This window comes from Sciurus vulgaris (assembly GCF_902686455.1).
Source record: "Sciurus vulgaris genome assembly, chromosome: 5".
NCBI classification, from domain to species: domain Eukaryota; kingdom Metazoa; phylum Chordata; class Mammalia; order Rodentia; family Sciuridae; genus Sciurus; species Sciurus vulgaris.
This window is the reverse complement of record NC_136465.1, coordinates 38,003,480-38,016,792: the sequence shown is the minus strand read 5'-3', so window position 1 is coordinate 38,016,792 and position 13,313 is coordinate 38,003,480. Positions and strand designations below refer to the sequence as shown.

At 47.5% G+C, this 13,313-nt stretch overlaps 1 protein-coding gene across 2 annotated transcripts; it reads right to left on the bottom strand.

Annotated features, from left to right (window-relative positions):
• Positions 1-2,133: 2,133 nt before the first annotated feature.
• Positions 2,134-3,961, bottom strand: HELT (helt bHLH transcription factor; the record flags this gene model as incomplete). Of its 2 annotated transcripts, none has more annotated exons than XM_079141952.1 (4): positions 2,134-2,615; positions 3,057-3,153; positions 3,432-3,536; positions 3,935-3,961. In XM_079141952.1, 4 exons carry the CDS (start codon positions 3,959-3,961, stop codon positions 2,134-2,136), a joined length of 711 nt encoding a protein of 236 aa, XP_078998078.1. The 2 variants fall into 2 exon arrangements, with proteins under 2 accessions (XP_078998078.1, XP_078998079.1); XM_079141953.1 differs by having other exon boundaries at positions 2,134-2,612.
• Between the last annotated feature and the right edge of the window lie 9,352 nt (positions 3,962-13,313).

Below are 13,313 nucleotides of genomic sequence, written 5' to 3'. Positions count from 1 at the left end.
CCTGTGCATTCCCAAAGCTAATCCCAAAGAGAAAATCTACTTAGCAAAAGAAAGTTTTGTCTAATTTGGTTAACAGTTGAGAAGTGACAAAAATGCTGAATATATTAATAATTTATATTTCCAGGGTAACACTATATCTTTAATGCTTCACTGCTGAAGGGAATTCAGATTGGCTTAATGCTTGGAGGAAAAAAAGAAAAACAACCCTGAAAGACCTTCTTCATATTCTGTAGCCAGCCCCGATGAAAATGGGTGTAAGACATGTGTTCCAATAATGGGCAAGATCCAGTCTCCCATTTCTGCATAATTTGTTCTTATCCCATGTTGCTCCATGTATTCTTGTTATCCAGGAAGGCCGCCTGATCTCACACGCACTTCCAGGCTGCAACTCTATCAGTTCATAATGAAAGTGATAACTCACATTTTATAGATATTTCAAGAATCCCTTACATGCAAGATGCTTTCTGATATTCTTAGATCTTCTCCTCCCTTAAACCATACACATAATAAGTTTCATTTTATGGACAAAGAAATGAAACACTTTTATTTTATCTTTTTTCTCTCTGCCTAACGAAGTTGATTTACAAATTGCAGGTCATCCCACTCCATGACCTCTGTAAACAGGCCAGGTCAGAGCTCTCTTAAACCCTGTCCAGAGAAACAGAATAAGTTAATTTACAGTTCTTTGACTATTGGGAGAAGGCAATCACTTCACTGGCCTTCTGCTAAATGCCTCTGGGCACAGGAAAATGGTGCTGCGTAGTTTCAAATTATCTATTTAAAGGACATCAAATGTAGCAGAAACAAAAGACAGAAGTTCAGAGAAAAAAATCAATGATGGAAAACACTTAAATCTCCACAAACAACTTTCGTTGGTTGGATACCTTTATTTTACCGAGTTACATAAAACAACTTGGAGACCTATTTTACTGCTCAGGTCTTAGAAAAATATTATTTTAGTCTGCTTTTTAAAATGTATCACTATTTTGTGACCACGACACAAATCCAATGGAATTGAACACCACAATCCCCTGAAGGCTCACCAATCCAAGGGTTCTCTAGACCCCAGACTTTCCTCATCACGTCTGGATGGGATGAGATTTAAAAAGAAAAAAGAAAAAAAGAAATACCGAAATGGAAAAATACTGAAGAACCTTTCTCTCCAGCCCGGAGAAACCGAACAAAAAACCCAGCATCTGGATCCCGGCCGGTGGCCGAATGGTGAGTATTCTCTGACTCATCAATCCCCTGAGGAGGAGCATTTTCCAACCTGGCCGGTGCGGGCCTCTCGCTGAGTTGCCTAGTGCCTCTGTGCGCAAAGCTTCCCGAGCCCTCTGGCGCCCGGTATCTGTCATCCGAAGAAAGCAAACTTGGACGCATGTTGTTTCTAAGTTGTAACTCAGAACGTTACGTACTACACACACAACCCACTTTAAAAATGTTTATTGTTATTTATAGAGACGCGCTAAGGCTGCGAACTCTGCCACGTGCCCAGAAGTCCTGGGTTTCCCTACTTTGCAGACTCTGGGACCTGTGCGCGCGTCGGGAGATTCTCCTAGAGGTAGGAAGGGGGCCCAGATCCCAGCTAGAGACAAAGCTTGCCAAACCCAGTTTAGGGCGGGCCCTTAGATTTGAGTATTCTGTGACCCAGGGACCCACTACTTCGCCTCTGCCCTGCTCCACTTCTCCGAGGCAAATGCCCAGATGCACGCAAGGGGACTGAGATTTGGAGTACCCTGGGAGCTGCGAATCCCACCCCCAGCGACGCTCCTAAGAACCGCTTAGACCTTCATTTAGCCTCCTTTTCTCTTAGACTCCACAGCGGGCTCCTTTCCCAGTTAAAGGAGGGCCATTACCTTGGCCCCTATTAGCATTGCGCCCTCAGCTTGTCAGAGGCAGTGGTTGTGGAGAGCAGAAGGTAACAAAGAAATTCATTTCTTTGGGTCTTTTTCAGAAAACGTTTATTGTCAAGGGGCGACACTTTAGGAGACTAATTCGATAATTTCTCTCACCCAGTTTTTTGATAACACAGTATTTACACCTGTACAATATATACAGCATTTCTCCTAAGCAGCGCCCAAAGCGCAGAATAAACGAGCGGGCGGTGGGTGTCAGAGCACCAGGGGTGGGGTGCTAGGGCGTGTGCAGGTTAAGGGCATTGGGGTGGGCATGGCCGATTAGGTTGAGGTAATGCCGGTCGAGGCCCTGCACCGGCGTTAGGAAAGGGCTGTGCTGCTGCGCTGGGCTTGGGAGCGGCACCGGTGCGCTGGGCAGGTAAGGCAGCGCCGGACTGCGAGCCGCGCCATGCGGCCAGGGGAAAGGCCCCGGGGCAGCACCCTGCGGGAACACAGTGGCGTCCCCGGGGCTGTGGCCAGCGAACTCAGGCCCCGCGGGGTGCAGCTGGTAGGAGAAATCCGGGTCCGGTAGCGAACCCAGCGGCGGGAAGGCAGGCTCCGCGCCCAGGCGAGCCTTGGACTGCAAGAAGGCCAGAATGCGCGCGTACTTGGTGTCCTTGGTCTCCATCCGCTCCACCGTGGTGAGATAATGCACCAGGTTTTTCATGCACTCGTGGTAACCGTAGTGGAAATAGTTTGCAAACTCGGTTAGAAGTTCTGCTGAAGGGGCAAGAAAAATGGTAGCAAAGGGGGGAAAATCCTGATCAGTTCCTTCCCCATCGGGAGTTTAATGCGGGTGCTGGGCATCTCCCATCACATCTTCCGATCAAAGTTCCCATTTGAGGCCCGCGGTCTCCTCTTTGCAATCGAGAGACTGGAAAACCTCCAGGCAAAAATCTCTTTTCCCCGTGGAGCCTAACCGCACCCACCCACCTGAAAAGAGACGAAGGAACCAGCCTCTCCAGAAACCAGTTCTCCTTCATTGCCTCGCCATCGCCCAGGCGGGAGAGGTGGTTTAGCAGGACCCCTTTTCCCCTCTGCTCTGGCAACTTCCCTTTAGTAGATTTCTCGGGGAGGCTCCTTCACTCCACTCCCAGCCCCCAGGTCTCAGGGTGGCGCAACCTCCCTGTCCAGATTTCCAGTTCTCAAACCCACGCCCACCTTTTTCCCTTCCCCGGGGAAAATCAGCTGAGTGTAGAGCTCTCAGGTACTGAACCGTCATCTCGAGGATCTCCGCCTTCTCCAGCTTCCCGGAACTCTGCGAAAGGAGAGAGACTCCTTGCAGCGGCCTGTCGGTCGCAGGCCAACCCCAACAGACTGGGAGGGCACGGTTTTATCTGGAGGGGACCAGGGAGTAGGACGCTACGGCGGATCTGCGCGACAGCCGCCTGATGGTCAATCAGTGCTCAGGTCCTGGGTAAGCCAGGCCGGTACTTAAGGCTTTCAGAGTTCACAGAGGCCTGCCTCGCGTCTCTGTGGGGAATGGCAGTGGAGAGTTCCCAACGCCTGGCATCTGGCTCGCGCCGCAAACATTACCTGCTTTGCCAGGGCCATGGGCACCGTCTTGCCTAGCTCATTCAAGCAGCGGTTGATTCGGTCCCTTCTCCGCTTTTCTATCACTTTATGAGAAACGGGGGTTCTCTGCGAACAGAGGTTTTTACGTTTAGGGGATGCCATCCAAGGCACAGCTATAGTAGCTATGTGCTCCAAGAAGGAAAGCCAATCCCACCACACTCGGACCAAGTGAGCTCTGTCTCCTCACTCCCGAGCTGGCGCGCTCCACTTCCAATCACCCTACCGGCTCAGGCCCCAAGCCAAGCCGAGCGTCAGGGCTTTGGAGAGGTGGCCACCAGCCTCTGGGCGTGGGCTTCTCCCCCCTTAAGGTTGAGGACTCTCCTTTCCTTATCTCCATCCCCTTCCCAAACCACTTAGGATTCTTCCACACACACAATTCCATGTGGAAATGTCTCCACCATTGGTCTAACCATGTGGCTGGTGGGTGAGTCACACGCCTCCACCACCAGGGCGCAATGACTCACTTTGCGTTCCTTGAGCTTGTCTGACATCCTGGTCAGTATGCGCCCTCGGGAGAGGTGGTGGCGCTAGGCACCCGTCCACTTTCCACCTCGTGTGCCTCTTCGAGTGTCCCAGGTAGACTGCAGCCTTCCAACTCCGAGGGGCTGCCTTATAAAGCGGTCATCTAAAACTCCAAGTGCATTCACGAGTTGAATTATTCCTTAGGATTAGGGGATCTGCGTTTGGAGGATGTATGCATTCAAGATCAGTTTTAAAGAAGTTAAGAAAAAAAAATTTAGCAACCGAGGGGGGTGAGCTGGGGGCAGATCAGCTTTGTTAATCCACGTGGCCCTTCAAAGGACACGTGATCGGCTGGGGAATAACATTTGCATGGCAACAGCCCCGGCGGGAAAAGGAGGCGGTAAACTGGAGCCGGCGGGTGAGCGAGCGCCTGCAGCAGTCGTGGGCGCGGAGCGCAGGAGCGCAGTGGCTGCGGGCACCGGGGGGCGAGGACCCTCACAAAACAGTGTCGCCTCCTTTAGTCCCACTGCTGAGTCTCACACGATCGCCTGTTTACAAATCCCAGCAAGCCCGCCGTCCCAGAGCCGAGTGCGTTTTAAAGCCTGTCCAGAGTCATTAAAGTAATTAAGTAAGCCTTTAATAGGCTGTTCCGCCGGGTTCAAGGGAGAGCTCTTGGAGACGGAGGCGCCCCGTTTGTTCCCAGGCTTTTCTCACACGACTTGGTGACACGTCCATCTCCCCCCTTTTTGTTTACACCGCTTTATTTGTCCGGACATCCCGGCAGGTGTGGGGCTGCGGCTGGCACACGAGGCTCCCGCCTCGCCTCGCCCCTCCCGCGGGTCTTTGGCACGCGACGCTCCCCCCTACTCCCTGACCACATCGCTTGCTTTCTTTTCTCCCCCCTCCGGCTCTCTCTTCGTGGGGGGAAGAGGCTCAATTTGTAGCCTATTATCCTATACGAAAATGTCCATTGAAAAGTATGAATAGTTTCATTGGGCCAAATTTTAATAATGCCAGAGGGTGGGGGAGGATAGGCAGGCGTGTGTGTGCGTGTGTGTGTATGTGTGTGTGTGTGAGTGAGGGGGGGTGGGAGGATTGGGGGCAACACGGAGAAGAGTGGGCCGAGAAGAAAAGGGGGAATGCAGCTGGCCCAGGCGAGCATTATGCGACGTCACCTGCGTGAGGGGGCGCCTACAGACCCCTATTCATTTGCCTAATTTTGGTCAATTTAACAAACTTCAGGAGAAATTATTGTGGCTTTGTCAAGGAGGGTGAAGCCTTCTGATCGAATTAACAGCATGTTTTGATCCGGTAAATGTCATTAGAAAGGGAGAAACAATCGCGCTTAGAGGGCTCTGAGTAATGCGCCCAAGTGGAGACGCCAAAGCGCACGGCTCACAAAGGGAGCAAGTAGCTGCCACAGGGAACTTTTGTACCCGCCCATCGCCCAAGTTTTGACACAAAAAGGCATTATTTCATACTTGAATACGTTTAATCCAACGATTGTCTATTTTCTGCAAACATATTTTCACAGCATTGTTAACTTTTTATGTCCCCCTTTCGCGGGCGCCTTTTCTTAACGTTTGGGGGCGGGAGAGCGCAGACACTTTGGGCATCAATATTTGTCACTGAAAAGGGCCCCGTGAAGTTAGGGAAGTTGATCTCTTTTTTATGGTTTTAGAAAGCGAAAATATCGGGGGAGGAGGAGGGAGGGAAGACAGGAACAGAAACGAGGGAGGAAATTTGCTGGACGGGCCGAGAGGGAAAGAGGGGGGTGGCGGCGCCTGGGAACTCTCTTGGCCGTCTGCGCCTCTGCGGGCAGCCTGGCCCGGCTGCCCAAGGCCTCCTCCCCCGCCGACCCTCCTAGTTCTCGTTAGCTGCCTCGGAACCCTCAGAAGGCTCCGGGTTTGCGGGGTGTGGATGGTGGGTGAGCTTTCTTGCAGATGGAAACAATAAAAACGATTTTTGTTTTACGACTGGCTCTAGAGCCTCCGATTTCTCACCTTTTTATAATCTTTTCCATCTGGAAACTGCGAAGATTTCTCTTTAGACACCTTGTCCCTTCTTTTTGTCACCACCCTAGCCTAAATTCTCTCTGCTTTGCTAGACAGTGGCAGGGGCGGGTTCTCCCTTTGGGTGGGTTCAGTTCCTGGCTGAGGTGGGCAGGGCGGAGCCCTGCGGTCTGGTGGAACCTAGAGAGCTCTAGGGCGCAGAAACAGGCCTGGGGTTCAGGATCTCCGGAATGGAGCCGCCCACCTGCAGAAGCCTGGGAAGTGTAAAGGTCGGTCTGCATCACGCACCCTAGGGTGCCCCTGTCTGACTGGCTTCCAGTTTCTTTTCTATTTCACGCAGATTGGACACGACCCGCACCCTCCTGCAGGTTGGTCGGCCATCCACGGGTGCCCTCTCAGGGGTTATCCATTTCAGTATATTCACTTGCACACAAAGGGATTAAACACGAACCCTTATCCAAATTAACTAAAGTGAATGGGTAAAAGGAGAGCGCACACTTCTCACTCCCCGCCCCCCCCCGCCCCGCCTCCTCCTTTAGGCCCGCGGATGAGGAGTTGATCCTCTTACTGCTGGTGTTAACCACCAGCTGCAGGCACCTTCCACCCACTTTCCATGCGAACTGTTTAATTTTCCGGGTTTCATGGTGACTCTGGGCTCAAGGTTTGCTCAGGGTTAAAAAGTACCCCGGCGCTGTTGAGTTTAGGGGTGGGGGTGAGTGGGTACAGCTGGGGAGCCCCAATGCGCATGCTTGTCTTGTCCTAGGCTACAGAACCACCTGGAAGACACTTGTGCCCATTCAGGTTGGCCGAAGGGTGTATTTCACTTCTCCATTTCTTGCCTGAAGGACTGATTCACACTGTCCTTAAGTGTGTGTGTTGGGGGACCGGGCGGGGGGGGGGGGGGATCACGTGGTCTTCCCTTCTGGGGATGATGTTCAAGTGTACTTGGATTTTGACTTACTTTTCACCCCAAATGAGAACAGAGTGGTGAAGAGCTGTGGTTGCCGAAGCAGAACAGCCGGTTCCATTCCAGCTCCGCCACCTACCAACCGAACCAGACTTAAGGCAAGTTAATGAGTCTCAGTTGTGCCTCGATTTCTTCATCTGTAAAATGGGAGTAATAATTGTTTTGCTATGTCACAAAGTGGTCACTAGAATGAAATAAGGAAGCACAGGTCAAACATCTAAAAGAAGGCTCAACCACTCAATGGATTTAGTTTGCCAGCTAATCTTTTCTCGTCTCTCTGTATTTAGCAGTGAATTGTGGTTTTTGTGTTGTTTTATGATATTTTCACTTATTTCATATTTTTCTCTTCCCTGGGAAAGCTTTATCTCCCTGAAGAAGTCACAGTAATTCCTCCTGAAATTTTTTTTTTTTTTTTTTTTTTTTTTGCGCGGGGTGCTGGGGATGGAACTCAGGGTCTTGTGCTTGCAAGGCAAACACTCTACCGGCTGAGCTGTCTCCCCAGCCTCCTGCTGAAATTTACGTTGACCCTAAATAAGCAAATGAATGGGGTCTTTGAGTGCCACTCTCACAGGTGGGGTCACCTAGTGACTACTGACTGGCTCTGTTCTGCTAGAGCATGTATGAAGCCCCCCCCCCCCCAATGTCATGGCCATCCTACAGTGCCTCAAACATTTGCATCCATGTCGAGTGCAAGCTAGGAAGGAGAGATGTTGACCAAAGGATACATATTTGTAGTTAAGGAGGAAAATTTGAGAGGTCTATTATTGTACAGCATGCTGACTACAGTTAATATTGATATACTCTTGAAAAATGCTAGGGGCGTGGATGGTAAGTATTCACATCCCCAAAATGATAACAACGTGAGGTATTGCATTTGTTAAGTAAACACAACCATCTCACAACCTATATACAGTTGCCCACCATATTTGCTGTTTCTGCATTTGCAAAGTCAACCAATTGGAGATTGAAAATATTAGGGAAAATTTGTGTCTGTATTGAACATGTCTAGATTTTTTTCCTTGTCATTATTCCCTAAACAATATAGTATAACAATGGTTAGCATAGCATTTATATGGCATTATGTATTATAAGTTATCTAGAGACTATTTAAATTATACAGGAGGATGTGTATAGTTAATATGCAAATACTATTCCATTTTACCTAAAGAGACTTAAACATCCATGGAGTTTGGTATCTGAAGGGACCTTGAACCAATCCCCTATGGACTTAGGGACAACTGTATGCTTCAAAACATCCTGCTTGCTATGATTTGGATTAGTCCCCCAAGTGTCCATGTGATTGGAGTTTTGTTCCCTCTGGTGACACTATTGGGAGGTGGTGGAGCTTTAAGAGATGGGGCCTGATGTGAGATCCTTAGGGGTGTGTCTTCAGAAGGGTTAAAGTAGCTCTGGTGGAAGCTCTTGGTAGTTCTCTCTCAAGAGTTATTATAGGGGCTGGGGAGATAGCTCAGTTGGTAGAGTGCTTGCCTTGCAAGCACAACGCCTTGGGTTCGATTCCCAGCACCGCAAAAAAAAAAAAAAAAAAAGAGTTATTATAAAAACTTGAGCCTGGCCCCATCCAGCCTTTTTCTTTCTATATGGAGATGTAATCTCTTGCTCCTGTATATATTCCCACATTATTATCTTCCAGCATGTAATGCAAAAGAGAGATCTTCACCAGAAATGAGCAGAGATGCAGGTACCATGCTTTGGAAACTCCAAAACTGTGAACTAAATAAACCCCTTTTCTTTTTTTTTTTTTTTTTTTTTTTTGTTAAATATTTTTTAGGATGTCTATAGGCCTTTATTTTATTCATTTATTTTTATGTGGTGCTGAGAATTGAACCCAGTGCCTTACACATGCTAAGCAAATGCTCCAGCACAGAGCCACAATACCCAGCCCCTAAACCCCTTTTCTTTATAACATTAACTACCTTAGGTATTTTGTTGTAGCAACGAAAGCTGACTAATCTATTGTAATGGTGGAGTAAATCTGCTCTACCATGATAAATACATACAATTTTATTTCAATTTAAAAATAAACTTTGAAAAAGAAAAGAGGAAGTAAAACAACTTAGAAATTAGAAATTAAATATTAAATATTACTCTGTGCTTAGCCTCCTGACATCCAGAGACCTCTGTTGAAGAATATAGCAAGAATAAGTACAATGTGTTTTACTATCATTATTTTATGTTTTGTTTACATCCAAAATGTCCCCCAGAGCTCATCTGCCTCCAGTGCAGCAGTGTTCAGAGGTGGAGTCTTTGGGATGTGATTGGATCATGAGGTCTCTGACCTCATGAATAGATTAATCCACTTTTAAATTCATTGTTACTTTAAATTTTAAATTCATATCTCAATGGATTTAGGGGGAGAGGCTTTATTATAAAAACTCTTTTTCACTTCCTGGACACCATGAAGTAAACAGATTTACTTTATCATGTGCTCCCACCATGTTGTCATGCCACACAACAGGCCTAAAAGCAATGGAAGCAGCCAACCATGGACTAAAGCCTCTGCAACCATAAGTCAAAATAAACTTCTTCCTCCTTTGTTTGTCTCAGGTATTTTGTCACAGTTATGGAAAACTGATGGGCACACTTTACTACTATTTCTTTAGCTTCATACATTTGACACATAGCTTCCAAACTAAAAGATGGGTTCTATTGTGTTTCTTTCCAATCTTAGAAACTGAGGATTTGTGGGTTTGGGAAGGGGAAAATGAATGGAAAGCAAAGAAGGTAGAGGATATATGGTATTTTCAGATAAATTGCTCTAAGACATAGTGTTCTGGGTGATTTCAAATCCTTCCCTCCCTCTCCCATCTCCAATACACAGAGCAGACTTTCTAGATTCATCAAGAGCCTGGGGGATTTAATCAAGTGAGGAAGTGTGGGGAGAGTGGGTAAAACACAAATGTGGCCTATCCTAAATAGCAGGAGGGCAACCAACTCCTGGGTTCTGTCCTGACAAGCGAGGAGGATCGCTCACTCAGAGCTCAGGGCTATGAAAGTGTTGAATCCATCAGCCCATTTTAGAGTTGAGGAGTCTGAAGAGCAACTGGGATGCCCAGCACACGCAACAAGCCACTGTCACAAAGAATCTCACCAAGTGTTGATTTGCCGAGTGACCTCCAGGGTCATGCCTCAGTTTACTCCTCCTGTTATTGTGAAGGAGAGGCCCGTCAGATCCCTGTGGTTCAGGCCTTCAGTCTGGGTGAGCATCGGTGGAAGGCATCGCCAGGGGCTGGAGCCTCCTTTACCTGGCTCCTCCTTTCAAAAGTCTGGTGATGACGACAAGGCACCAACCGTGAGCTGGCGGGGGCCGGCGCAGGAGTACCAAGCACAGCACTAGCCCTCCACAGGCTGGTGCCTTTAGAAAGAACATATTTCATGGACTGCCTCAGTAATGACCTCAGCATGGTAGTTGCTCTTGGTACCCATCCTAGCAGCCTGGTACCAGCTGTCCCATTGGGTCACTTGGGGAGGAAAGAGTCTTCTCTGGACTTTTCTTACTCAGCAGTCCTGATTCCTCTGCTCCCTCAGTCACCAAGAATATTCCCAACCCAACAGTGACATTCATGGGAAGTATCCGGTAGGAGTAGTGTTGTCCTTGCAGCCAGGTGAAGGCAAGAGGGGCCTGGGGGGACAGAAACATTTCCCACCCTTAAGGACACACAGTGAAGGTTCTATCAAATCCCAAACCGGAAAGGGACCAGGGACTTGGGAAGCCTGTATCCATGATAGGGTGATTTCCCAGAGATTTTGTTTCTGTTCCCTTTGTTCTTATCTCTGAAGCAGTTTAGTTTTTTAAATTTCCAACTCTTTCTATAGGTTTAGTACTTGGGGTGGGGGTTGCTCTGCAAGGTCACAGCTCCCAAACAGCTTCTCTTGCAGAAGAGTCTTGGAAAGATACACCTCCAAATTGCATGCCCTTAGAGTTTTTCTTTGTCTTTTTCTTTTTTAAAAGTTCCAATTGTTTTTTCAGTCACTCCTCCACACCCCACCCCACCCACCAGCCCTGCCAGTACTGGGGATTAAACCCAGGCCTTGCACGTGATGGGCAAGGGCTCTATCACTGAGCTACATTCCCAGCCCACTTTCCTTTTGCTTTAAGTAAAAACTAAGTGCTCTGATTCCTATTAAACATGTGGTCATTCAACCAACAGCGTTGTCATTGTCACCACCTGGCAGCTCATTAGAAATGCAGATTCTCAGGTTCCACCCCTAATCTGACCATAGTCTGTATTTGAAGGGGATTGCCAGTTGATTTGTGTGTACTTAAAAGTCTGAGAAGCACTGCTTTAGCTGAAGTTAGAGGGCAACATTTAACTGATGGCTCCTGATGAGCAGATCCCAAGTGGGATTAGCCACCTTTGGGAGGACAACTGGAGAGCAAAGGTGGTGGGAACTTTCAGGCTGGAAGTAACTGTGTAGATTAAAAGACTTCCCATGATGGAAGTGGGTTTTGCAGTTTGAATATTCCACAGGGTATTTGCAGAACTTCCAAGAAGTACTATCTTCTACATGCAATGTTTATTTCCTGCCTGTATCTTCAGAGGTTGAAGGTGGTAGATGCTCAGCATACTTCCGGTGAATGAAGAAAAATTGGGAGAAGGAGCTCGAGAATTATTTTAGCTTCAGTGCTGGAGCTAATTCTATAGCCAAGATCTCACTTGGTCATATTTTACAATTTATTTTTAAACTCTTAAAGCACTAAGTATAAATATAATTATTAAGAAGGAATACTTTGCTGGGCATAGTGGCACATGCCTGTAATCACAGCAGCTAGAGAAGATGAGACAGAAGGATTGCAAGTCCAAAGCCAGCCTCAGCAATTTAGCAAGGCCCTAAGGAACTCAGTGAGACCCTGTCTCAAAATAAAAACTAAAATGAGCTGGGGATGTGGCTTAGTGGTTAAGCACCCCTGATTCAATTCCAGGTACCAAAAACAAATAAACAAACAAACAATACTTGGAGGGAGATCACAAGAGAAATGAAAGTGTTACTTTCCATATTTTGATGTTAATATCACTTAAAAAGTATATTGCACATACTGTGCATTCTGTCCATTCCATATGGACTTTGATTATTCTAAGTAATTGGCTTTTCTTTGGGGGTGTGTGATAATTATGGCTTGTTGCTTTGGGTTAACTTGAGCCACCATCTAGAAGGTGTTTCTGGAGAACTTTGGCTTAGAGTGTTGGCGGAGCTCTTCGTACAGCGCTCCGGGAAGTTAACACTTTGTGTAAAGATTTTTGTCTGCTTTATAGGGCTCATTTTCTCAGAAAATAAAGGCATAAGTTGCTGCGAGAATGAAGTTATTGTAAATTGACGTAAATGGTATAGAATGAAGAAGAAATGCAAATCATAATAACGTTCTGTGTACAGGCAAGGATGAAGTTGCAGACATTTGATAAGCATCCAACCTGTGCGATCAGGTGATGGCCCCAGCCCCACCCCGCACAGTATGGTCACCTGAAAGTGCTGCCATTGCTGTTCATTCATCACCAGAATTGCATATTTACTGTGTGTCATGTGCTGGGGTGGGCAACGCTGGAGTCGCTGAGAGCAAGTAGAACTTCTGCAGAAACTGTTAGGTTCCCACAGGTGGAAAGAAGAACCCAATTAAGGAGCGAGTCCCTGGAGGGCGGAGCTTTACCTCTCAGTGGGGTGAATTTGCCTCTTCATTGGTTCTCCTGCCTAAAATTGCACCCTGCTGCTTGCCGTTTCAATTCACTTCACTTTTTACATTAATTGAACCAATTAGGGATTAATTTGAGGAATTCCAAATCCCTTTAACTTAGTCACCTCGGAGTGCTCTGTTAGAATGAGCTGACCTCACCAGATTTGGCTCCTTCCTAACACCAAACTGAAGGAAGCCATCAAGATAACAAGTTTTGATGAGGAGGCAGGTAGTTTTGGAAGACCTGGTATATTAGTTTCCTGTGGCTGCTATAACAGATGACCATAAACTTGGTGCCTTAAAACAATAGAAATTTATTCTGTCCTACTCTGGAGGTCAGAAGTCTGGAATCGGTAGCACTGGTTTGAAATCATGGTATCAGCGGGGCCACGCTTCCCAGGGATGGGGGTGGGAATTCATTTCTTGCCTCTTTGGCTTCCTTCCTTGATAGTGGCATGTCACTCTGTTCTCTGCCTCAGTGGTCACATTGCCTTCTGTTCTGCGCATGCCACACCTCCTTGTCTCCTTCTGTGGCGGTACTTACGGCTGCACCAGGGCTCTCCTAGGTAACTGCCCACCTCAAGGTCTGCAGCTGAATCACATCTGTCAAGTCTCTTTTCACCACATTAGAGGTGACATTCCCAGGTTGCTGGAGTTAAGCCCTGGATATCTTCTGGGGTCTTGATTAAGCCTTCCACACTTGGTGAAGTGCCACA